Source organism: Acinonyx jubatus, chromosome C1 (genome assembly GCF_027475565.1).
Source record: "Acinonyx jubatus isolate Ajub_Pintada_27869175 chromosome C1, VMU_Ajub_asm_v1.0, whole genome shotgun sequence".
In the NCBI taxonomy this organism is placed as follows: domain Eukaryota; kingdom Metazoa; phylum Chordata; class Mammalia; order Carnivora; family Felidae; genus Acinonyx; species Acinonyx jubatus.
Window position 1 is genome coordinate 31,060,358 of NC_069381.1, and position 26,462 is coordinate 31,086,819.

At 37.8% G+C, this 26,462-nt stretch overlaps 1 protein-coding gene across 1 annotated transcript; it reads left to right on the top strand.

Moving 5' to 3' along the window:
- LOC128310990 (zinc finger protein 214-like) lies at positions 1–26,462 on the top strand. Its single transcript, XM_053212236.1, has 3 exons — positions 1–576; positions 12,017–12,143; positions 23,526–26,462. The coding sequence occupies exons 1-3, from the start codon at positions 562–564 to the stop codon at positions 23,870–23,872; spliced, it is 489 nt and encodes a 162-aa protein (XP_053068211.1). The 5' UTR covers positions 1–561; the 3' UTR covers positions 23,873–26,462.

The window sequence follows — 26,462 nt, forward strand, 5'->3', positions numbered from 1 at the left end:
TGAGAGGTGCTTAGCGTTAACTTTGACCCCGGCTGGGTTTCCGAAGACTCTTGCTGGAGGGTACAGAGATTTGGAGCCCAGGACAAAGATGCCAGTCGAGGACAGGCTGTGGGAGCCAGCTTGTCCTGAGCCAGTAGGAGCAAGCCATGCTGTAATGAATGAAGGCCGTAGCTCCACAGCAGCTGGAACCCATCCTTGAGGGGGCACACCTGGGACCTGAGCCCTGCCAAAACTGAGCCAAGACTGGGGTGTGGAGGAAGACGGGAGTTTGGAGCTGCTGGGGCTGCAAGTCTTGGGTCACATGACCGCTTGCGGAGAACAGGGAGAGACCGTGGAGGTTTTGACTCAGAACAGAGGAAAGACGAGTTAGCTGAGATGGTGAACCATCTGCAGTGTGGAGAAAAGAAAGCAACATAGGGCAGGATGGTTGAGGGAATGGTTCAGACAAGGCAGAAACAATGGCCACTCTGGGAGCTACAAGGAAGGCTTGATGCCTCATGGCTCCTTTCTCCTCCAGCTCTGCCTCCTTAACTCCCTGACCTTGCCCAGGAGGAAGAAGAGATGACCAATTCCCAGGTGAGATGCAGTTTTCCTTTTTTCAGTCCTGACTCTTGAGGAAGAACGTAAGTTCCTCTTTCTCCCTTAGGAAAGGAGAGGGAAACCTTTATGGAGCACTTACTGCATGCTAGGTACACTCAACATTGACTTTTCTTTTAATTCTCACAATAGGTGTGAGAAGTGGATATTATTCCCATTTTTGCAGACGTATCAACTGGCCCAGTGAGGCTTAGAGACTTGTCAAGTTCACTAAGCTATTAAATGGGGAAGCCAGTATTCATCTCTAGGTCCCTTGTGTCTGCTGTACATGTTGTCAATGGACAGGTCTTCTCATCCATGGACTGGGCGTAAATCGTCCACATCCAAAGGGCTGGGTCTAATCCATGAAATTAAGGACTCCGAAGAGAATGCTCCCTTCTGGCCTGATGCCCTCCTTTTAAGTTTGTTCTCTACCTAATGCGTTGCTCCTTCATTTATCCACTTAGTTATGGTTGCTCATTTTATTTGTAAGAGCAAGACAAATTGACTTAGATACAGTTCTTCAAAGTATGTGGTTTCTTTGAGGGAGACTTATATATACATGTGTAAAGTGGTGATTACGACTCATGTATACACTAAGTAAAATGAAAGAAGCTATATTTAAGTGTCAGTGGTATCAGCGTGAGAGAAGGGTGCCTGAGGAAGACTTCGGTGAACTTTTGTTTCTTAAAGAGAAGATTTGAGTATATGAACTTCCATACCTCTTTCAAGTCTTTACTTTTTTTGTTGTTGATAATTGTTTATGGCCTAATATATGATCAATTTTTACAGCGTTTCATGTGTGCTTGAGTAAATTATGTATTCTCTAATGTTAGGTGCCAATGTCTATATGCGTTCATTTATTTTTGTTTGCTTGACCCATCAATAATTGAGAAAAAAAAATGTGTGGAATTTCTTTGAGTAGTAGGTATGTCAGTTTCTCTGTACAGTATTTACACTTTAAAAATATGCAATTCATGGGGGCACCTGGGTGGCTCAGTCAGTCGGTTGAGTGTCCGACTTCGGCTCAGGTCATGATCTCATGGTCTGTGGGTTCGAGCCCTGCGTGGGGTTCTGTGCTGACAGATCAGAGCCTGGAGTCTGCTTCCTATCCTGTGTCTCCCTCTCTCTCTGCCCCTCCCCCACTCTCACTTTGTCTCACTCTGTCTCTCAAAAATAAATAAATGTAAAAAAAAACCTAAAAAAAATGTAATTCATGGATGTTTTAAGAGGTATATACAAATTTAGAGTTGTGATATCTTCATGGAGAATTGGATTTTTAAAAAAAATCTCTATATAGTGACCTTTTTTTTCACTAGTGATGCTTTTTGTCTAGAAATCTACTTTGTTTGATATTGATATAGCTATTCTTTCTTTTGGTTGTTATTTTCCTGGTTTATCTTTTTCCATACTTTCAACTGTTTCGTGGCCTTATGCTTTAGGTATATCTCTTGTTAACTATTTATTTATTTTGCGAGAGAGAGAGTTTGAGCATGAATTGGGGAGGGGCAGAGTGGGGGGGTGAGAGAGAATCCCAAGCAGGCTCTGCACTGGCAGCACAGAGCCTGACTCGGGGCTTGAATCTATGAACCCTGAGATAATGACCTGAGGAGAAATCAAGAGTCAGATGCATAACCAACTGAGCAATCCAGGCACCCCTCTTGTTAACAGTTTAAGGCTGAATTCTCCCTCCTCCTCCTCCTCAATCTGATCATCTCTGCTTTTTTAACTGGCAAGTTTAGTCTATTTACATTTAGTGTAATTATTGATGTATTTGATGTGTTTATACTATCTTACATTTTAATTATATTTGTCCATTTTTTGCTTTTTTCCTCCTTTCTTACCTTTGATTTTTTTTATATATTGTTTTTTTTAAGTGGCAAGGGTTTTTTTTTCCCCCTCTTGTTTTAAATTTATAACCTAAATCTGTTCTTTTGGTGATTATCCTTGAAATTGTACCATATATTTGCTAGTCTACATTTAAACAACTTTCAGGGGTGCCTGGATGGCTCAGTTGGTTAAGCATCTAACTCTTGCTTTTGACTCAGGTCATGATCTCAGGATTGTGAGATTGAGCCCTGCGTTGGGCTCTGTGCTGAGTGTTGAACCTACTTAAGATTCTCCTTTTCCCTCTCTCTCTCTCTGCCCCGTCCCCGCTCACTCTCTCACTCTCTCTCAAAAAAAAAAAAAAGGTAATAAACAACTTCAAGAATATTGCAGAGACTTTAAAACTCTTTGTTACTGATTGTATCCTTGCTTGACTTATAAGCTGTTATTTTCTGCATTTTAATTCTGTTTTTTTAACTTAATAAATTAGATATTATTAGAATTATTATTTTGTACAGTGTCTGGATTTATGTACATATTTATCACTTATTTGCTTGCCATTCCTTCTTAGCCTTTTGGGATCAATTTTCTTTTTCCTCAAGTCCATTCTTTAGAAGTTTCTTTTTTTTTTTTAAGTTTATTTATTTATTTTGAGAGAGAAAGAGAGAGAGCACAGGGGAGGGGCAGACAGAGAGGGAGAGAGAGATTCCCAAGCAGGTTCCGAACTGTCAGCACAGAGCCCTACACAGGGCTCGATCTCACTAACTGTGAGATCATGCCCTGAGCTGAAATTAAGAGTCAGATGCTTAACCAACTGAGCCACCCAGGTCCCCCTAGAAGTTGCTTTTTAATGCCCTCTTTAGATGTTCAATTTGTTGTTTTTTCACAGTTGAATGTTATTTCCAGGTAATTTCTTTGCTTGATCGTTTTATAGTTGCCTTTTTAATTTTTTCAACTAATTTATGTATTGCTGCTCTGATTCCGTATCTGGTGGTTTAAATATCTATAGTTGTTGGTAGTCTAAATTTGTTTTCTGCTGACCCTCACCTTTGGTGACTTAAATTGTGAACTCACTGATTGATCTTAATATACATGAGTCCTATGAGAAATTTTCCGCCAGAGGGAATTTGCTTCTATTTCTGGTAGTAGCTTAGACGATGCTACTAACATGGGATGATTCCAGTTCCTTAGAGTCAGTCTAAACCCCCCACCCTGCAGCTGGCACAAGGTTCTGTGTCACATAGTAGTGCTGCTGTTGGCATCTCTCTGTGGGACAAACCTATGCCTTCTAGCTGCCTCCCACTGTAATTTCAGCTCACTCTGCGGTTTTGTTATAGTTTTCATTTTCGGTTTTGGAGGAAAAGAATAGTCCTTTTTCATCGTTTCTAGTTAGGTGAAATTACTTGTTTCAGTAAAATAGTGTGATTGACCTGTCGAACTCCCAAATATATATTTTTTAGCTTAAATCCAATTTAGTTAATTTAACAGTGATTTCAGGAATAGAATTTAGTGATTCATCACTTGCATATAACACCCATTGCTCATCCCAACAGGTGTCCTTTTTTTTTTTTTTTTAACGTTTATTTGTTTTTGAGAGAGAGAGAGACAGAGCACGAGCAGGGGAGGGGCAGAGAGAGAGGGAGACACAGAATCGGAAGCAGGCTCCAGGCTCTGAGCTGTCAGCACAGAGCCCAATGCAGGGCTCAAACCCACAAACCGTGAGATCATGACCTGAGCTGAAGTCAGATGCTTAGCTAACTGAGCCACCCAGGCGCCCCACAAGTCTCCTCCTTAATGCCCTTTGCCCATTTAGCCATCCCGCCACCCAACAACCCTCCAGCAACCTTCAGTTTGTTCTCTGTATTTAAGAGTCTCTTATGGTTTGTCTCCCTCCCTGTTTTTATATTATTTTTGCTTCCCTTCCCTTATGTTCATCTGTTTTGTATTTTAAATTCCACATATGAGTGAAATCATATGATATTCGTCTTTCTCTGACTGACTGACATCGCTTAGCATAATACCCTCTAGTTCCATCCACATTGTTGCAAATGGCAAGATTTCATTTTTTTGATCACTGAGTAATATTCCACTATATATTTATACCACATCTCCTTTATCCATTCATCAGTTGATGGACATTTGGGCTCTTTCTTTACTTTGGCTATTGTCGATAGCCCTGCTATAAATATTGGGTACATGTGCTCCTTCGAAACAGCACACCTGTATCCCTTGGACAAATACCTAGTAGTGCTATTGCTGGGTCGTACAGTAGTTCTATTTATAATTTTTTGAGTAACCTCCATACTGTTTTCCCAGAGTGCCTGCACCAGTTTGCATTCCCACCCGCAGTGCAAAAGTGTTCCTCTTTCTCCGCATCTTCACCAACATCTGTTGTTGCCTGAGTTGTTAATTTTAGCCATTCTGACAGATATGAGGCGGTATCTCATTGTGGTTTTGACTTCTCTTTCCCTGATGATGAGTGATGTTGAGCATTTTTTCATGTGTCTGTTAGCTATCTGGATATCTTCTTTGGAAAACTGTCTATGCATGTCTTTGTCCATTTCTTCATTGGATTATTTGTTTTTGGGGTGTTGAGTTTGATAAGTTATTTATAGATTTTGGATACTAACCCTTCATCTGATATGTCATTTGTAAATATCTTCTCCCATTCCATCAGTTGCCTTTTAGTTTTGCTGATTGTTTCCTTCACTGTGAAGAAGCTTTTTATCTTGATGAGGTCCCAATAGTTTATTTTTGCTTTTGTTTCCCTTGCCTCTGGAGACGTGTCAAGTAAGAATTTGCTGCAGCCTAAGTCAAAGAGGATGTTGCCTGTTTTTTCCTCTAGGATTTTGATGGCTTCCTGTCTTACATTTAGGTCTTTCATCCATTTCGAGTTTGTTTTTATGTATGGTGTGAGAAAGTGGTCCAAGTTTATTCTTCTGTATGTCACTGTCCAGTTTTCCCAATACTATTTGCTGAAGAGACTGTCTTTTTTCCATTGGATATTCTTTCCTGCTTTGTCAAAGATTAGTTGGCCATACTTTTGTGGTCCATTTCTGGGTTCTCTATTCTGTTCCATTGATCTATGTGTCTGTTTTTGTGACAGTACCATACTGTCTTGAGGATTACAGCATTGTAATATGGCTTGAAGTCTGGAATCGTGATGCCTCCAGCTTTGGTTTTCTTTTTAGGATTGCTTTGGCTATTTGGGATCTTTTCTGGTTCTGTATAAATTTTAGGATTGTTTCTTCTAGCTCTGTAAAGAATGCTGATGTTATTTTGATAGGAATTGCATTGAATGTGGAGATTGCTTTAGGTAGTATCAACATTTTAACATTATTTGGTCTTTCAATCCATAAGCATGGAATGTTTTTCCATTTTTTAATGTCTTCTTCAATTTCTTTTATAGCTTTCTATAGGTTTCAGTGTACAAATTTTGCACCTCTTTGGATAGGTTTATTCCTAGGTGTTTTGTGGTGAACTTATAAATATTTTTACATCTGGTTTAGTATTTTTCAACTTCACTAGTAATCCAAGAAATGTTAATTATAATACAATGAAATGGCATTTTTGCCACCTATCAAATTGGCAGATAGGTGTTTTTTAGTGCTTTTTAAAAATTTATTTGAAAGAAAGTGCACGCACATAGGTGCGGGAGGGGCAGAAAGAGAGAGAGGGAGAGAGAGACTCCTAAGCAGGCTCCATGCTGTCAGCGCAGAGCCTGACATAGGTCTTGAACTTACAAACATTGAGATCATGACCGGAACCGAAATCAAGAGTTGGACTCTTAACTAACTGAGCCACCCAGGCGCCTCCAGGTATGTGTTTTTTAAAAACACTTTCTGGTAAACTGGGACTGCCAAATACTTTTAAATTAAATGTCCTTTTGCCACAAACTTTTTGGAGGGCTTTGGGAAATATGTGTCAGAAGTCTTTAAAGTGCCTATATCTTTGACCAGCAATCCTACTTCTAGGAATCTACCCAAAGGAAAAAGTTGATAAGTAAATAAATTTGAAATACAGTGATAAGACTCGCAGTATCAGTATAGTAATAAAAATTGGGAAGGAGTTGAGGTGTTCAATACAGGGAAATTGTTAAATAAATAATGAGGTAACCATAACATGAACCACTCTGTCGCTATTAACAAGGTGTAGAAGAATAGTTACTAACAAGGGAAAATGTTCATGATATTTTAAGAGAAAATTATTTTTAAGCTGTAAAGAATATTCCCAATTAAAAAATCTACATATGTATGCCAGAATATAAATAGCAGTTCTTTTGGAAAATACGATTATGTATTTTGTATTTTTTTCCTGTAGTTTTCTCTTATTTTCTATAGCACTTTTGTTATCAGAAAAAAATAGCAAATGAAATGTGACTCCCTTTTGGGGGCAGAGGGTTATTAGAGATGTTTGTTGTTTTATTATCAAGTTTTCTTACCATATATGAATAGTAATTATATTAGTACATACCCTGGTGTGGGGGAGGTCATAATTTAAGTTGTCTAGCCTAGAATGCAAGCTAGCATTCTGCCAAACTAGTGAGCTACATCGGTGGGGTTTTATATATGTAAAGAGAGTACGCAGCATTGAGAAAAAAAAAATCCCCAACCAAGTGGTAGTACAGCTGTATTGCACAGACATTCTAGAAACAAGGAATATGAAGAAGAACCAGAGGTTGTACTTTCTTTACGTAAGATCAACCAGAACAGAGACTGAGACTATATATTTATATCAGCAGTTAATTTATGTGTGCCAGTACTACTCACTGGGTGTAGGATCTTTATAAATATGAGACATTTCAACACTGCCAGTGATTTTTCTACATACTTGGTAGTGGTACAGCTGTATATACACTTGATGTTGCTTTTTCTTTAACAGCCGGAATAAAACCTAGCGTTGGGCATTAAAAACTGTGGCTTTAGGCATTTATAATGATACATCTCTATTATATTTAGGAATGCATTTTAGAAAATAACAAAATGTAACTGATGTGATTATTCATTATTGACTACAGATAAATCCGATTTTATATTTGTAAATTTATAAAACAGACTCTTTAACAAATATTGTCAATATCCTGATATTCAAGACCAAGTCAAAATATTAGCATTGTTTCTATATTCAAGACCAATGTGAATATTTTCATTTTTACAGGGAGTTCCCAAACGCTTCTCATGATTAAGAATTGAAATTGGGTGATACAGGGGCAACTGGGTGGCTCAGTTGGTTGAGCATCCTACTTTGTCTCAGGCATGTTCTCATGGTTTGTGAGTTCTAGCCCCGCATTGGGCTTTCTGCTATCAGTGCAGGGCCCGCTTTGGATCCTCTGTTCCCCTCTTTCTCTGCACCTCCCCCACTCGCACTCGCTCGCTCTCAAAAATACATGAACATTAAAAAAAGAAAGAAAGAAAATGAGTGCTACCGTATGAACACGCCTAATTATTGGGAATTTATTTCGATCAGCTTTGTTTCTGAGGTTGCTATATCTCTGGATGAAGCAATTTTGCATTAATTCACTGCATGATAACAAATGACTTATATAGGAAATAAGTTTGTGATGATTGAGAAACAGAATTAAGATAGGGGCTAGTTATCTAGAACATATGTCTTAAATATGTCTTATTAAAACTACCACTTATTTTACCAGCAAAAAATGGGTTTATTCAAGAATAGCAGAGAATTGCAACCAGAGACAAGCAAGCTAAGGCAAAGCCATAGTCAAGTCTACAGAACAAAGGAGAGGAATGCTCTTTTATAGAGGAAGGGGGTGGGGGAAGTTGGGAGGGCTGTTATAAACAAAAAGTCCATTGGAGTAAACTAGGCATTTTGAATAGTGGCTTTTTAAAGTTTATTTATTTATTTTGAGAGAGAGCGAGAGAGCGCGTGCGCGAGAGACAGCACCCACGCACAAGCAGGGAAGGAGCAGAGAGAGGAGAGAGAAAAAATCCCAATCAGGCTCCATGCTATCAGTGCAGAGCCTGATGTGAGGCTCGATCTCATGAACTGTGAGATTATGACCTGAGCCAAAATCAAGAGCCAGACACTTAACTGAGCCACCCAGGTGCCCCATATAGTGGCTGAGTTGTGACAGCCTCTCATTGGCTGGGCTGTTGTCAGAGAAGGAGGAAACCTTTCTTCCTTCTGCTGGGATAGCGAAGTAGTAGCTAAAGTAGTGTGGACTTGCAAGGTACAGGTGCTTCTCCTGTTGGGTCTGCAGTTGATCCGCTGGTAGTGTGTGAGAGCTCCCCCTGCTGGCCTCCTGACTCCATTCTAACCGAGGTTTCCTTTATTAATTTTCAGTCTTTAAGTCACATATAATACATAGTCCTAGAAAATGAGTTATGATTATTATACACTGAATATTATTGATGTTGGTGTTTGAATTTCAAGATTGACAAATCATTAGTGAATTATTTTAAATCTTTATAAAAGGCATTGAATTTCATTCTTAGAGTCTTCCTACAGTACAACTTAATCTTTCTTCTAGAACCATAATAAATACAAATAAGCACACTAAAAGATCTGTCACATCCTTATTCATATTGGTTGTTTTATAGTACAGTAATTGGGAAGAAAAGCACTAGCTTTTCATTAATCCCATAAAATCATTTTCAGTTCATAGGACACATGCTCATCTATTGTGCAAACTGCCAGTTCTTATCAAGGGCATTTTAATACATAGCCACTCTATTTGGGTATGAATGCAGCTATGTTTACAGTCAGTAGTTAGTCTATAAGATAGTTCAAGAATCTATAAGTTTGCTTGAAAATAGGAATGATATCTTCCTAGTCAAGTAAAAACTATAAATTTTGTGAAAATGGGGGTCAAAAGGTCATCAATATGATCAGAAGGGTTTTGAACTCCTAAGCAAATGGCTGTTGTTTTAAAAAAAATCATCATTGCATATTGATATGTTATTCTCATTTTGGTTTATATTTCCTCTGTTTATTTCACTGATGTATCCCAACTACCTAAACCATTGTCCTTTAGAAGGGTTTTTAAATTGGACGTTTATTTTCTTTTTTCTTTCTTTTAATTGAAGTATAGTTGACACAGAAGTTTATTTTATTAAATGTTGTTTTGCCATCCTGTGAGATGATCACATAAATTTTCCTTTTTCACTTGCTATGATTACAAAAGTAGTAGATTTTCTAATGCCAACTGTTCAAATAGCCAAAATCCTCATTAGCTAAAAGGAATTTATTGAGGGATATTTGGTAGCTCGCAGAATCTCTTCAAAGGCCAGAAAGACAGGCCTGGAAGCCACACAATTTGGAACGATGCTCAAATCCCACAGTTGGACCATCCCAATGGAGCGACCACTTCTGCTGGGCACTCAGTTTGCACTGCTGACCCAGGGCTGCAAACACCACCCCAGAACATTTGCTTCTACTGCTTCTGTAACTAGATGCCTCTGATGCCATCCTTACTCTTTCCAACCATTAGCTTCTGAATTAAAAACTTGTGCAAGTACCTCTGGTTGGCTGATCAAGCTACGAGGGATGCTGGCAAGCAAGTTTCTGGCTTTTATCTTGAGGACACACAGATTCATAAGGTGAAAAATTCCTTAGACTTAAGGTGTTTAAAGTTGCTGGGTTGCCAAAAAAGAATGATAGGTCAAGGAATCCTTAGATTTGTTTAATAATAAATGTATCTGTTAGCGTGCCTAATTAGGCAGAGTTCAGTGAACTTAATGTTGAACTATAACTTTGAAATGAAATGGAAGCTGTCTTGTAGATAAATAAGTATATAAAGAATATGGACATCTTCAAGTTTGTATCTAAAACAGATAAAACACTATGGGTCTGTGCATAGCTGTGGGGAGTGGGGGAAAGGGGCCTGGTTAAGGCTGAAACACAAGTTTTGGGCGACTGGGTGAATGGTGAGCTCTTCACTGTGATAAGAAACAGAGGAGATGGAATGTGTATGTACTTGTGTGTTTGCGTGTGTGTGTGTGGAGGGGGAGTTAGAAGACACTTTGAAGTGCCTCTGGGACATCCAATTAAAGAAGTCTAGAAGAAAGATATCAAGGTCTGAGACAGATCCAGGTTAAAGATACAAATTTATGAGTTGTCACCATGTATGTGGTGACTAAAGTCATGGGTTTGGTTAAGATCATGCAGCCAATATGTGACAAAAGAAGAAAAAGAAGGTAACTAGAGAAAAGCCTTGAGGAACACAACTATTTAAGGACTGGTCACAATAAGAGGGGCCAGAGTAGAGGTTATGTTGCAGGGAGGCAAGATGGTATAGACCAGTTAAGCAGAGGTGAGGTGGTGGCTCAGAAAAGTGGTGTCAGCAGAGAGAAGAGAGATCTTTAGGAAGATTTAGTGATGGAGCAGGTGTGAGAGAGGACACAGAGGAAGGAAATGATGATGCCTCTTTTGCTGACTTGAACATCTGAGTGGTGGAGGTGTGGTTGCCTGAATTAGGGAACATTGGGAGGGAAGCAGATCTGGAAAGGGAGATAAAGTCAGAATTGAGCAGGTTGATTTAGATGGCTTTGAAACATGCAGGTGGGTATTTATTTCATTTGGTAGATATTAATCAATTACCTACTTCACACTGGATGTTCATCATGCAGCTAATGGGGTCTGGAACTCTAGGTCTGGCTTGAGGTCTTGGCTGCCAAAGTGCATTTGAGAGTTGCCAGCATTTGAAGGCATTTGAAGCCATCAGAATAGATGAGATCACATAGGGAGAGCGAGAGGAGGGCCTGGGAACCCCAACATTGATGAGTAGAAAAAGAGATTGAGAAAGAGTGATCAGAGAGTCAGGAGAAAAACTGGGTTACTATAATATCCAGGCTCTAGGAGGAGAGAGTTTTGAGGAAGACCATGTGGGTGGAGCCAAATAATGCGAAAAAGTCAAGCATAAAAAAGTTTGAAAGCTTTCCATTGGATCTATTAGCAAGGAAGTCATTGATTATCTTAATGAGGATAGATTTCTAGAATTGGGAATGTTAGATCAAAGTATATGTTTGATAAATACCGCCAAATTGTTCTCCAAAGTTTTTACCTGGTGTTTATTGGCCATTTATTTTTCTTTTAGAGATTATTCAGATGACTTTTCACTTGTATGGTTCTTTTTTTTTAAGTTTATTTATTTTCAGAGAGTGCACGTATGAGTGGGGAAGGAGCAGAGAGAGAGGGAGAAAGAGAATGCCAATTTTTTCTTCTAATTGACTTTTAAGAGCTCTTCGTATTATTAGGGTTAGTGAACCTCTGCATAAGATGTTATCTTTTAAAATGTTTTAATTTTTTAATGTTTATTTATTTCTGAGAGAGAGAGACAGAGCATGAGCAGGGGAGGGGCAGACAGAGAGGGAAACACGAATCCAAAGCAGGCTCCAGGCTCTGAGCTGTCAGCACAGAGCCCGATGCGGGGCTTGAACCCACGAACCGCAAGATCATGACCTGAACTGAAGTTGGACGCTTAACCAACTGAGCCACCCAGGCACCTCTCTTTTAATTATTCTTATGTCTTGGGGCAGAACTCTGAAGTTTTCTTTATTCTGTCTACCTTTGTCAGTGTTCCCAAGTTTAGCCTTTTGTACCACAATCATTGGTGTAGATGCTTAAGAGGAATTACTGTTCTTTGGTGTTTTAGGAACCTGTTACATTCAAGGATGTGGCCATGGACTTCACTGAGGAGGAGTGGAGGCAACTAGACCCCACACAAAGGGCCCTACATAAAGAGGTGATGCTGGAAATCTATGACAACCTGGTCTTAGTGGGTGAGGACAACCACTCTTTGGAGGATTTTTGCTTCCATGGTGTTTAAAATCTGTGGGCTCTTAAAGTTTTTAACTAAGTGAGGGCTTGAGATTCAAATATCAGAGTATCCAAATCACTATTTAAAAAATTTTTTTATTGAAATATAGTCGACGTACAATGTTGTATTGGTTTCAGGTGCACAACATAGTGATTTGACAATTCTATACATTACACAATGATCACCATGATAAGTGCACTTACCACCTGTCACTATGCAATGTTGTTACAATATTATTGACTGTTCCTATGCTGTAGTATTCATCTCCATGACTTATGTATTTTGTAATTGGTAGTCTGTACCTCTTAATCCCCTTCACCTATGTTGCCCATCCCCCTTTCCATCTTCCCTCTGACAACCACCAGTTTGTTCTCTATTTATGAATCTGCTCTCTGGGTTTTTGTTGTTGTTGTTGTTACTGTTACTTCATTTGTATTGTTTTTTAGATTCCACATATAAGTGAAATCATATAGTATTTGTCTTTCTTGTCTGACTTGTTTCACTTAGCATAGTATTCTCCATGCATGCTATTGCAAGTTGCAAGATCTTATTTTTTTATGACTAAGTAATATTCCATTGTATATGTATATACCTCATTTTCCTTATCCATTCATCTGCCAGTGGACTCTTGGATTACTTCCATATCTCAGCTATTGTAAATAATGCTGCAGTGAACATAGGGCTGTATATATCATTTTGAATTCATGTTTTCATTTTCTTTGGGTAAATATCCAATAGTGGAATTACTGGATCCTATGATATTTCTGTTTTAAAATTTTTGAGGAACCTCCATCCTGTTTTCCATAGTAGTTGCATCAGTTTGCATTCTCACCAACAGAGCATAAGGCTTCCCTTTTCCCCAGATCCTCGCCAACACTTAATTCCCTCTGTTTGGTACTAGCCATTCTGACCGGTATGAGGTGATATCTCATTGTGGTTTTTATTTGGATTTCCCTGGTGATGAGTGATGTTGAACATCTTTTCCTGTGTCTGTTGGCCACCTGGATGTCTTCTTTGGAACAATGTCTAATCGCATCTTCTATCCATTTTTTAATCAGATTGTTTTTTTGGTGTTGAGTTGTAGAAGTTTTTAAATATTTGGATATTAACCCCTTATCGGATATGTCATTTGCAAATATCTTCTCTCACTCAATTGGTTGCCTTTTTGTTTTGTTGATGGTTGCCTTTGCTATGAAAAGCTTTTTATTTTGGTGTAGCCCCAATAGTTTATTTTTGCGTTTGTTTCCCATGCCTCAGGAGACATATCTATAAATACGTTGCTAAGGCTAACATCCAAGAGATTACTGCCTATGTTTTCCTTCAGGAATTTTATGGTTTCAGGTCTCATATTTAAGTCTTTAATCCATTTTCGGTTTATTTTTGTGTATGGTGTAAGAAAGTGGTCCAATTTCATTTTTATGCATGTAGCTGTCCAGTATTGAAGAGACTATCTTTTCCCCGTTGTATATTTTTGCCTCCTTTGTCAGAGATTGACCATATAGGCGTGGGTTTGTTTCCGGGCTCTCTATCCTATTCTGTTGATCTTGTGTCTATTTTTGTGCCAGTATCACACTGTTTTGATTGCTGTAGCTTTGTAGTATATCTTGAAATCTGGGATTGTGATACCTCTAGCTTTATTCTTCTTTCTCAAGATTGCTTTGGCTGTTCAGGATCTTTTGTGGTTCAATATGAATTTTAGGATTATTTGTGCTGCTATGAAAAATAGTATTGGTATTCTGATTAGGATTGCATTGAATTGGTAGCTTGCTTTGGGTACAGTGGGCATTTTAACAATATTAATTCTTCCAGTCCACGAGCACGTATATCTTTCCATTTGTTTATGTTGTCTTCAGTTTCTTTCATCAATGTCTTATCATTTTCAGAGTATAGATCTTTCATGTCTTTGGTTAAGTTTATTCCTTGGTGTTCTTTTTGGTGCAGTTGTAAATGGGATTAATTTTTCTTTCTGCTACTTCATTATTAGTGTATAGAAATGCAAAGATAAAAAAGAAATGCAGCAGATATCTGTATATTAATTTTGTAAACTCCAACTTTACTGAATTCATTTATCAGCTCTAGAAGGGTTTTTTGGTGGCGTTTTTAACCATATCATATCATGTCATCTGTAAATAGTGACCATTTTACTTCCTCATCAATTTAGATGCCTTTTACTTCTTTTTCTTGTCTAATTGTTGCAGCTGGGACTTCCCCTACTATGTTGAATAAAAGTGGTGAGAACAGATATCTTTGTCTTGTTCCTGATCTTTGAAGAAATGCTTTCAGTTTTTCACCATTGAGTATGATGTTAACACTGTGTTTATCATTTATGGCCTTTATTATGTTGAGATATTTTCCCTCTAAACCTACTTTGTTGAGAGTTTTTATCATGAATGGATGTTGTACTTTGTCAGATGCCTTTTCTGCATCTATTGAAATAATCCTGTGGTTTTTATCCTTTCTCTTGTCAATGTGATGTATCACATTGACTTATTTGAGAATATTGAACCACTTTTGCATCCTTGGAATAAATCCCTCTTGATCATGGTGCATGATCCTTTTAATTGTATTGTTGAATTTGATTTGCTTATTATTTTGTTGAGGATTTTTACATGTGTGTTCATCAGGGATATTGGCCTAGAGTTTTCTTTTTTTATAGTGTCTTTGTCTATCTTTGTATCAAGGTAATTCTGGTCTCATAGAATGAATTTGGAGGCTTTCTTTCCTCTTCTATTTTCTAGAATAGTTTAAGAACAGGTATTAGCTCTTCATTAAATGTTTGGCAGGATTTATCTGTGAAGCTATCTGGTCCCAGACTTTTATTTGTTGGGAATTTACCAATTCAATTTTGTTAATTGAATCAGTAGTAATCAGTCTGTTCAGATGTTTTATTTCTTTCAGATTTAGTTTTGGATGAATGTGTTTCTAGGAATTTATCCATTTCTCCTAGGATGTGCAATTTGTTTGCATATAATATTTTAATAGTAGTGTCTTATAATTCTCTGTATTTCTGTGGTCTCAGTTATTACCTCTCCTTTTTCATTTCTGATTGTATTTATTTCAGTTCTGTTTTATTCCTGATGAGTATGGCTAAAGGTTTCTCAGCTTTTTTTTTTTTTTTATCTTTTCAAAGAACAGTTCTTGGTTTCATTGATCTTTTCTATTTTTTTATCTGTATCATTTATTTCCACTCTATTATTTCCTACTTTCTCCTAACCCAAGGGTTTGTTCTTTTTTTAATTCTTTTAGGTATAAGGTTAGATTGTTCATATGAGATTTTTCTTGTTTCTTTTGGTAGGCCTGCATCTCTATAACCTTCCCTCTTAGAACTCCTTTTGCTGTGTTCCAAAGATTTTGGACCATTATGTTTTCATTTTCATTGGTCTCCAAGTATTTTTTGTTTCCTCTTTGATTTCTTCATTGATCCATTGGTGTTCAGTAGCATGTTGTCTAGCCTCTGTGTGTTTGTGTTTTTTCGTGTTTTTTTTTTCTTAGTATTGTTTTCTAGTTTCATATCGTTTGGTCAGAAAAGATGCTTGATGTGATTTCAGTCTTCTTTAAATTTATTGAGACTTATTTTGTGGACTAACGTGATCTATCCTGGAGAATGTTCCATGTGCACTCAAAAAGAATGTGTATACTGCTGTTTTTAGATAGAACATTCTGTATATATCTGTTAGGTCTGTCTGGTCTAATGTATCTTCCAAAGCACTGTTTCCTTAATGATTTTCTGTCTTGATCATCTATCTATTGATTTAAGTGAGGTGTGAAAGTCCCCTGCTATTACTGTATTAGTGTCATTTTTTCCCTTTATGTCTGTTACTATTTGCTTTATGTATTTAGGTGCTCCTATATTGGGTGCATAGATATTTCCAATTGCTATACCCTCATGTTGGATTGATCACTTTATCATTATGTACTACCCTATTTGTCTCTTGCTACAGCCTTTGTTTTAACGTCTATTTTGTCTGATATCAGTATTGTTACTCCAGCTCTTTTTCCCTTTTTATTGCATGGATATCATTTTCCATTCCTTCACTTTCAGTCTCTTTGAGTCTTTAGGTCTGAAGTGAGTCTTTTATAGGCAGCATATAGATGGGTCTTGTTTTTTAATCCATTCAGTCACCCTGTCTTTTGATTGGAGCATTTAGTCTATTTACATTTAAAGTAATTATAGATAAGCATGTACTTATTGCCATTTTGTTATTATTATTATTTTTTTTTTCTGGTCATAGTTCTTCTCTATTCCTTTCCTCTTCTCTTGCTCTCTTCCTTTGTGGTTTACTGGATTCCTTTAGCATTATGATTGGATTCTTTTCTCTTTATTTTTTGTGTATTTATTTTAGGTTTTTGATTTGTGGTTATCATTGATTGGGTTCATATAGAATAGACTGTGTAGATAGCAATCTATATTTTATTAAAAAATTTTTTTATTGTTTTTTTATTTTTTTAAATTTATATCCAAATTAGTTAGCATATAGTGCAACAATGATTTCAGGAGTAGATTCCTTAGTGCCCCTTACCCATTTAGCCCATCCCCCCTCCCACAACCCGTCCAGTAACCCTCAGTTTGTTCTCCATGTTTATGAGTCTCTTCTGTTTTGTCCCCTTCCCTGTTTTTATATTATTTTTGTTTCCCTTCCCTTATGTTCATCTGTTTTGTCTCTTAAAGTCCTCATACGAGTGAAGTCATATGATTTTTGCCTTTGTCTGACTAATTTCACTTCGCATAATACCCTCCAGTTCCATCCACGTAGTTGCAAATGGCAAGATTTCATTCTTTTTGATTGCCAATACTCCATTGTATATATATACCACATCTTCTTTATCCATTCATCCATCGATGGACATTTGGGCTCTTTCCACACTTTGGCTATTGTTGATAGTGCTGCTATAAACATGGGGGTGCATGTGTCCCTTCGAAATAGCACACCTGTATCCCTTGGATAAATGCCTAGTAGTGCAATTGCTGGGTTGTAGGGTAGTTCTATTTTTAGTTTTTTGAGGATAAAAAAAAATTTTTTTAATGTTTATTTATTTTTGAGAGAGAGAGGCAGAGTACGAGCAGGGGAGGGGCAGAGAGAGGGAGACACAGAATCCAAAGCAGGCTCCAGGCTCTGAGCTGTCAGCACAGAGCCTGGAACAGGGCTTGAACTCATAAACTGTGAGATCATGACATGAGCCGAAGTTGGATGCTCAACCGACTGAGCCACCTGGGCACCTCTATAGCAATCTATATTAAATTGATGGTCACTTAAGTTCAAACAATATCTTTTTTAAGTTTATTTATTTATTTAGAGAAAGCATGTGAGTGGGGCAGAGAGGGAGAGAGAGAATCCCAAGGAGGCTCCATGCTGTCAGTACAGAGCCCAACGTGGGGTTTGATCCCGTGAACTGTGAGATCATGACCTCAGCCAAAATTAAGAGTCAGATGCTTAACCAACTAAGCCACCTGGGCATCCCAGTTTGAACAACATTCTAAAAGCTTTGGATAGTATGGACATTTTAACAATACTTGTTTTCCCAATCTGTGACCATGCTGTATCTTTCCATGTATTTGTGTTGTCTTTAATTTCTCTGATCAATGTCTTATAGTTTTCAGAGTATAGGTCTTTTACCTCCTTGGTAAAGCTTATTCCTAGGTATTTTATTCATTTTAGTGCAATTGTAAATGAGAGTATTTTCTTAATTTCTCTTTCGGACACTTTGTTATTGGTGTATAGAAATGCAACAGATTTCTATATATTGCATTTGTATCCTGCAACTTTATTGGATTTATGTATCAGTTCTAATAGTTTTTTGGTGTAGTCTTTAGGGTTTTCTATATATCGTATCTTGTCATCTGCAAAGAGTGAAAGTTTTACTTCTTCCTTACCAATTTAGATGCCTTTTATTCCTTTATCTTGTATGATTGCTGCAGCTAGGACTTCCATCACTATGTTGAATAAAAGTGGTGAGAGTGGACATCCTTGTCTTGTTCCTGACCTTAGGAGGAAGGCTCTCAGTTTTCCCCTATTGAGTTGGATGTTCACTGTGGGTTTTTCATATAAGGCTTTTATTATGTTGAGATATGTTCTCTCTAAACCTACTTTGTTGAGTGTTTTTATCATGACTGGATGTTGTACTTTGTCAAATGCTTTTTCTGTGTCTATTGAGATGATCATATGGTTTTTTATCCTTTCTCTTATTGATGTGATGTGTCACATTGAATTGATTTGTGAAAATTGAACCACCCTTGCCATCCAGGAATAAATCCCACTTGATCATAGTGATTGATTTTTTAATGTATTGTTGGATTCGGTTTGCTAATATTTTTGTATCTGTGCTCATCAGAGGTATTGTCCTGTAGTTCTCTTTTTTTGTGATGTCTTTGTCTAGTTTTGGAATTGGGGTAATGCTGGCCTCATAGAATGAATTTGCAAATTTTCTTTCCCTTCTATATTTTGGAAAAGTTTGAGAAGAACAGGTATTAACTCTTCTTTAAATGTTTGGCAGAATTAATCTGTGAAGCCAACTGGTCCTGGGCTTTCTTTTTTTTTTTTCTGGGAGTTTTTTGATTACTGATTCAATTCACTGCTGGTAATTGGTCTGTTCAAATTTTCTATTTATTCCTGCTTCAATTTTGGTAGATTGAAGGTAGTTCAATCTAGCAATTCCTAGGTAGCTTTCTAGGAATTTATCCATTTCTTCTAGGTTGTCCAATTTGTTAGCATATAATTTCTCATAATATTCTCTTACAATCCTTTGTATTTCTGTGGTGTTGATTGTTATTTCTCCTCTTTTGTTTCTGATTTTATTTGAGTCCTCTTTTTTTGTGATGAGTCTGGCCAGAGGCTTATTGATTTTGTTGATCTTCCCAAAGAAATAGCTCCTGGTTTCATTGATCTGTTCTATTGTTTTTTTAGTTTCTGTATCATTTATTTCTGCTCTAATCTTTATTATAATTTCTGTCCTTCTGCTAGTTTTGGATTTTTTCTTCTTTTTCTAGCTCCTATAGGTGTAAGGTTAGGTTGTGTAACCCTCACCCTAACCCTATCCCCAACCTTGCTTCCTGAGGTAGGCTTGTACTGCTGTAAACTTCCCTCTTAGAATTGCTTTTGCTGCATCCCAAAGATTTTGAATCACTGTGTTTTCATTTTCACTTATCTTTATGTATTTTTTGATTTTTTGGTTGATCCATTCATTGTTTAGTAACACGTTATTTAACCTCCATGTATTTGTGCTCTTTACAGATTTTTTCTTGTGGTTGATTTCCAGTTTCATTGCATTGTGGTCAGAAAAGATGTATGGTATGACTTTGATCTTTTTGAATTTGTTGATACTTGTTTTGTGGCCTAATATGTGATATATTCTGGACAATGTTCCATGTTCACTTGAAAAGAATGTGTATTCTGATGTTTTAGAATGGAATGTTCTGAATATATCTACTAAATCCATCTGGTCTAGTATGTCATTTAAAGTCACTGTTTTCTTATTAATTTTCCTTTTAGATCACCTGTCCATTGATGTAAGTGAGGTGTTAAAGTCCCCTACTAGTATTGTATTACTATCAGTTTCTTTGTGTTTGTTATTAACTATTTTATGTATTTGGGTACTTCTATGCTGGGTGTGTAAATATTCACCATTGTTATGTCTTCTTGTTGGATTGTCCCCTTGATGATTACATAATATCCTTCTTTGTCTCTTGTTACAATCTTTGTTTTAAAGTCTATTTTGTCTGATATAAGTATTGCTACTTTGGCTTTCTTTTCACATCCATTTGCGTGATAAATGTTTCCCATCCCCTCATTTAAAAAAAAATTTTTTTACTTACAGTGTGAGCAGGAGAGGGGGAGAAAGAGAGGGAGAGAGAGAAAATCCCAAACAGGTTCTACACTGTCAGCATGGAGCCTGATGTGGAGCTCGAACTCATGAGTTGTGAGATCATGACCTAAGCTGAAATCAAGAGTCAGACACTTAACCAACTGAGCCACCCAGGCACCTCCATCCCCTCGCTTTCAATCTTCATGTACCTATAGATCTGAAATGAGTCTCCTGGAGGCAGCATATAGATGGGTCTTGTTTTTATTATCTAGTCCATCACCCTATATCTTTTTATTACAGCATTTAGTCCATTTACATTCAAAGAAATTATTGATATTTTGTTGCCATTTTGTTGTTTTATGGTTGTTTTTGTAGATCTTATCTGTTTCTTTTTTCCATTGCTTTCTTCTCTCACCGTAAGTTGGCTTTCTTTAGTGATGTACTTGGATTCCTTTCCTTTCTGCACATTTATTACTGGTGTTTGATTTGTGGTTACCATTGGGTTTGTATATAACATGTTCCGCATATAGCAGTCTACACTAAGTTGGTGGTTGCTTAAGTTTGAGCCCATTCTTTACTCTTTCCCACCCCCTACATTTTAGGTACATGGTGTCATACTTTACATCTTTTTATGTTGTGAGTCCCTTGGCTGAGTTTTACAGATACACTTATTTTTACTGCTTTTGTGCTTCCTACTTTTCTTATTCTTATGATCTTTCCTTTCCACTCAGAGTCCCCTTTAACATTTCTTGTAGGGCTGGTTTAGTGGTCAAGAACTCCTTTAGCTTCCGTTTGGAAAATTCTTTCTCTCTTTTATTCTCAATCATAGCCTTAGTGGATAGAGTATTCTTGGCTGTAGATTTTTTTTCTTTCACCACTTTGAACATATCATGCCATTCCCTTATGTCCTGCAAAGTTTCTACTGAAAAATCCACTTATAGCCATATGGGGTTTCCCTTGTATATAACTGTCTTTTCTTTTGCTGCTTTCAAAATTCTCCATTGCTACTTTCTGCTATTTTGATTACTGTGTCTTGGTGTGAACCTCCTCGGGTTGATTTTGTCGGGAGATCTCAGTGCCTCCTGGATCTGGATATCTTTCTCCCTCCCATATGCCCCAGACATTTTTCCAGCTGCTGCTTCTACACTGTGTCTCCATGGGTTGTCTGTCATGCTAGCTCTTTAATGGCAGTGACTCTGTTTCCTATTGCCCTCTGGGCTCTCCCAGAGCAAAGCCTGCTGATTTTTGATGTTCCAGGCTTCAAGTTCTGCTGGTTGTAAGAACCCACAAAATTTGGCCCCTCCAGTTTTCAGAGCCAAATGCTATGGTGAGTGATGTACCCTGTACAGGTTCCCTAGTGTGATCATCTTTTTCCCCCCTCTCCATGCCTGTTGCTCCCTCCCTTCCTTGGGTATCCCACAATTTATGTTTAGCTCCCTGCCATATTATTTATACCCTCTTTGATGTGCTTCTTCTTTACATTGAGTTGTAGAGTTTGTTCTACCATTCTTTGGGTTGTTTTCTGGGTTACTTATACTGATATGAGTGTTATCTAGTTGTGGCCATGGATGAGGTGAACTGGGTCCTCCTACTCCACCATCTTCCCCAGAAATCCCCTAGTGTGTTTTGCCTTGAATTCTGCTTTGTCAGATATTAATGTTGTTCTTCTGTTCTCCTAGTTAGCATTTGCCTGCTATAGATTTGTCTCTTGCAAGCTGAAAATGGCTGTATTTTTAAACCTAATCTTGGAGTCTTTAAGACTCTAGGGGAATTTAGTCCTTTTACATTTACTGTAATAATGATTCCTGACATTTTATGCATTCTAATTCCTCACCCCCTTCCCTTATTTGGGAGTTCTAAATGAATTGTTACTTTCCTTTTTCCCCTCCATTTTTATTCTTTAATTACCCTTAAGATTTTAACATGTTTTAAAAGTTACATTTTTCTGTCAGTGGCAAGTGTTAAACAGTTCTTTATAACTTCTACTTTCCAGAACAATACAGACCTATTAACAAACTTTCACTTAGCATTTTCACACACACACACACCCTTTTCCCCATGGCCTGTGTTTAGTTGAAACAAGATATAATTCTTAATTTTTTTACATCGTGTCTTTATTTTTTCAGAGATTAAGGTGGCTTTAATTTTTTCCATAATTTCTTAAATCCCACATCTGTTTTTTTGCTTGGATCTATTTTTCATTTGCCAACAAACTTTCTGAATCTCTACATGTTTGTAAGGGTATTTATATTCACCCCAGTCTTGGATACTAGTGTAGCAGAGTAGAGACCTCTAGATTCAAAATCATTTTTCCCTGAGAATGTTTTAGCCATCCTATCTTTGTTTTTAACCTCCTGATATTGCTTACTCCAATTTGATTCATTCATTTAGTAATTCTCTCATTTTTGTTTAACCTGTTCTTTTTTCCCCCTTCCTTCTGAAAACATTTAGAACTTTCATCTTTTTCTCCTTGGAATTTTGAAATTTAACAGAATATATCTAGGTGTGAAAAAAAATTTTTTTAAGTAATCATGTTTGCCAGTCATTGAGCCTGTTCATCTCTGAATCAGATCAGAGAAGTTTCCCCTTATTGTTTTATGAGATTTTGTTGGGTGAAAAGGAGGTAAAGCTTTTGCTTTTTTTTTTAAGTTTATCTTGCGAGAGAGAGAGAGAGAGAGAGAGAGAGAGAGAGAGAGAGAGAATGAGCAGGGCACAGAGAAAGAGGAAGAGAGGGAATCCCAAGCAGGCTCTGTGCTGTCAGCATAGACCCTGATGGGGGGCTTATACTGACAAACCATGAAATCATGACCTGACCTGAAACCAAAGTTGGAGGCTTAACCGACTGAGCCACCCAGACACCCCAAGCTTTTACATTTTTATTATTTATTTCTACTTTTTATATTTCGTGTTTTCCCTCTTCATGAGTTTTTATTTTAATTTTGGTTGTCTTTGCTTTTTTGAGGGTATCTTCCTTTTGCCTATGTAAAGGAACCATCAGGTGAGGTTTTAGAATTATTGAGTATCATCTTTTTCCTTCAGGATACTGGAGACCTTGTACTATTGTCTTCTGCCGATCTTACTCTCTTTTCAAGGGAGTAACTTGTTTTATTTTTTTTTTAAATGTTGCATATGCTTTTGTTTTCTTGATCCTTGAAATTCAGAAATTTCATCTAGATATGTGAATATGTTTGTCCTTTTTTCAGCTCCTACATGGTACTGGGTGGGGAGGGTTATTTGATTTTCAAGTCTCTTTCAGCTTAAGTAACACTTTCATGAATTCTATTTGTTTGCTCTTTCTGGATCTCCTATACGTTTGTAAGATCTTCTAGATCTAGCCTTCACGACTTAATATTTTTCTCATAATTTCATTTTCACAATTTCACTTTCTTGATCCTTTCCCTTTGAATCCTAGAACTCTTCAAGTTGGTTTTTTAACTAATATAGTTTTCCACATTCTCCAGTCTGATATCCTATTGCATGCAGCCTTGATTGAGATTTTTAGTTAACATTTTCTTTTTCTCAAAACATCCTCTTTTCCACACAGCGAAGAAACTTGACGACTGTGCTGAATGTGGGAAGAGCTTTAGTCGAAGCACAGATCTTCGCTATCATCAGAGAATTCACCCTGGAGAGAAACCTTTCATATGTGATACGTGCGGCAAAGGCTTCAGTTATAACACAAATCTTCGTGTTCATTGGAGAGTTCACACAGGAGAGAAACCTTTTAAGTGTGAGTGTGGCAAGGGCTCCCCTCAGAGCTCCAACCTTCGCATCCATCAGAGAGTCCACACTGGAGAGAGACTCTACACATGTGATAAATGTGGTAAGGGCTTCAGTCAGAACATAGATCGCCAAGTGCATCAGAGAGTCCATACAAACGTGAAACTCTGAAAACACAGACTTATATGCTCATCTGAAAGTCCACAGAGGAGAGAAACTCAACAAGTGTGTATGGTAAGAACTTCTTCAGTCAGAGCATAGATCTCCAAGTTTATCAAAGAATTCACACAGAGAAACCATTAGATAGGATAGATGCTGTAAGAGTTTGTTACCTTCATCTTCATCAGATCCCACGTGGGAGACAAACCCTACAGGTGTGGAACGTGTGGTCAGAACTTCTATTAGAGTGCATCCCTCCCCCTTTACCAGAGTCTGTTTCTGCAACAATTCTGTGAGCCCCATGAGCGTCTCGTTACACATGCTTTGCTCACCATTTTGTCCCCAGCTCCTGACATACTGCCTGGTACAAGTAGCTATTCAACAAATATCTCTTGAATGCAGATCCACTTGGGAGAGAACCCCTTTAAGTGTGATGTGCAGTAAAGACTTCACAGTCCACACATTGAAATACCGCACGGTAAAGATTTCAGTCAGATCATGGGTTTCATCGTTAGTTAATCCCTGCAGGGGAGAAGTCCTGTCAAACTGATGAATATACTAATGGACTTGAGATAATATTCATGTTATTAAATCGCTATAGTAAATTTATATGCCTTCAACATAAGAATTCTCACCCCTAAACTATCAATTGTAAAAATACTTTTGTCAAAACTCATGCTAAAACATGTATCTATTGTATTATTCAGGAAAAATCCTGTGACATGAAATTATGTGTCAAGCTCTGGACTGACAAGCTCCACAGAGGTTGATTCCATCACAAAGACGTTTATGTTAGACATAACCAATAAGTAACCCAGCACCCGTGCCAAACAAGGTTTTCCTCCTGGAAAGATGCCCCTTACCTGGCAGAGGCCCTTCTAGACTGAAAGCCTCCTGGCTCTAATTGAGCATCTTCCCATCCATCATGTCACCAGGCTTCTGGGTGCCTTGCACCATGGATTATAGAAGTCTCGAGGTAAGGCATCTTCAGAGTAGATGTCTGTAGAAGACACAGCTAAAGAAAGGGGCTGGGTCAGGAGAGGAAAGCAAGTCTGAAAGGAAATGATTAGAGGGAAAGGAAAAAGAACAGTGCGTAGGAGGGAGGTTGTGGGATGGTGGGGGTAGAAAGCCCAGAGGCTTCTTCAAAGTTTCAAACAAGTGTGGTGACCCCAGTATAGGGCTTTCCCTGAGTAGTCTGAGCTGAGTAGAGGGTGAGCTGTAGTGGGTAGAGATGGACCCCATCAGCGTTCGGGCCAGTTGGGACCACAGGTGGAAAAGCTGCTGTGAAGGGCCTTGGAAAGCAACTCCATGCTTCATTGTTTCCCCAAGTGGCCCAAGTCAGGTGGGACCATTATCCCCCCAATGGAAGGAGGGATCCTATAGGAAGGCAGTAATAAGGCTGACTCCCTTCAGGAGGCATAAATTAATCAGAGACAGAGCCTGAGGGCCTGGCCATGAAGCAGGAAGACTGGGGCCAGTGGAGGTTAGGAAGAGGTTAGGGACCCAGCTTCATCATTAAATGTGAGTAAGGAAGAGAGCGGTTTGTCTAAATTCTTTGTACTATGTGCCCCTAGGCAGCCATTGCAAGGGGAAAGATATCCACCATTAGAGAGACTTTGGGGCCCTAGGAGGACTGTCAGCTGACCTGTCCAGAGACCATCGGCTCACATTGGGAGCCGGTGTTGGTATGCCCAAGGGCTATAATGGCAACTGGCTTGTGAGAGGCCCTCAAATATTGAATGAGGGTATTAATAAAATTCCAACAACTCACATTTATATTAGTTTTTTCCTTCTTCCTCTTTGCTTTTTCCTCTCCAACTCTTCTTCTCTTTTGTTTTTAGATTTAAAAAATACTTTAATTATAAAATATTTCAGGCATACAGAAAAGTTCAGAAAATATAACAATAGTATGTTAAATTTTGCCACATTAGCATCAGGTTTTTTGGGGGGGGGGTAAGGAAAAAACAGATTGAACTGCAGCCTCATGCTGTCTTTTCCCTTAGCCCTGCTCAGAGGTAACCATTATGCTCAAGTTGCTGTGTATTATTTCTGTGTGTGTTTGGGTTTTTTTTTTTTTTTTAATTACCTGTGTGTCCATGATATCTTAGTTTTTTTTGTTTTGTTGTTTTTTTTTGCAATTTGCTTTATGCCCCAAGCATTACATTTGAGATTTTTTTATGCTGATGTTTTAGAATTAATTAAGGGATTTCAGCTTCTGTCATCTAAGCTATCAGACAGATAATCTACTGAAGACATTATTTGTGTGCCTCTGTGCCAATAATACATTTTTGAGTGATCTAGCTTTATAAAAATCATCCTGGCTATTTAAAGCCCTTTATTCTTTCATGTAAGTTGTAGAATCAGCTTGTCAAAGTCCTTGAAAATTTGTCAGATTGGGATTTTTGGGTTTTTTCTTCTTTTCATTCCTTCCATTGGGTTATGTTTTATTTATTCTCTATTTTGTTCTAGAAGATAGTAGTTACATTTGATCTCTTTTTGTTTGCTGTTAACATTCATAACTTAAGAAGAGGCATTAATGCAAACTTTATTAACGGTAGAGACTAGAACACTCGCTTTGCTTCTCCTTACATGTTATGGTTGT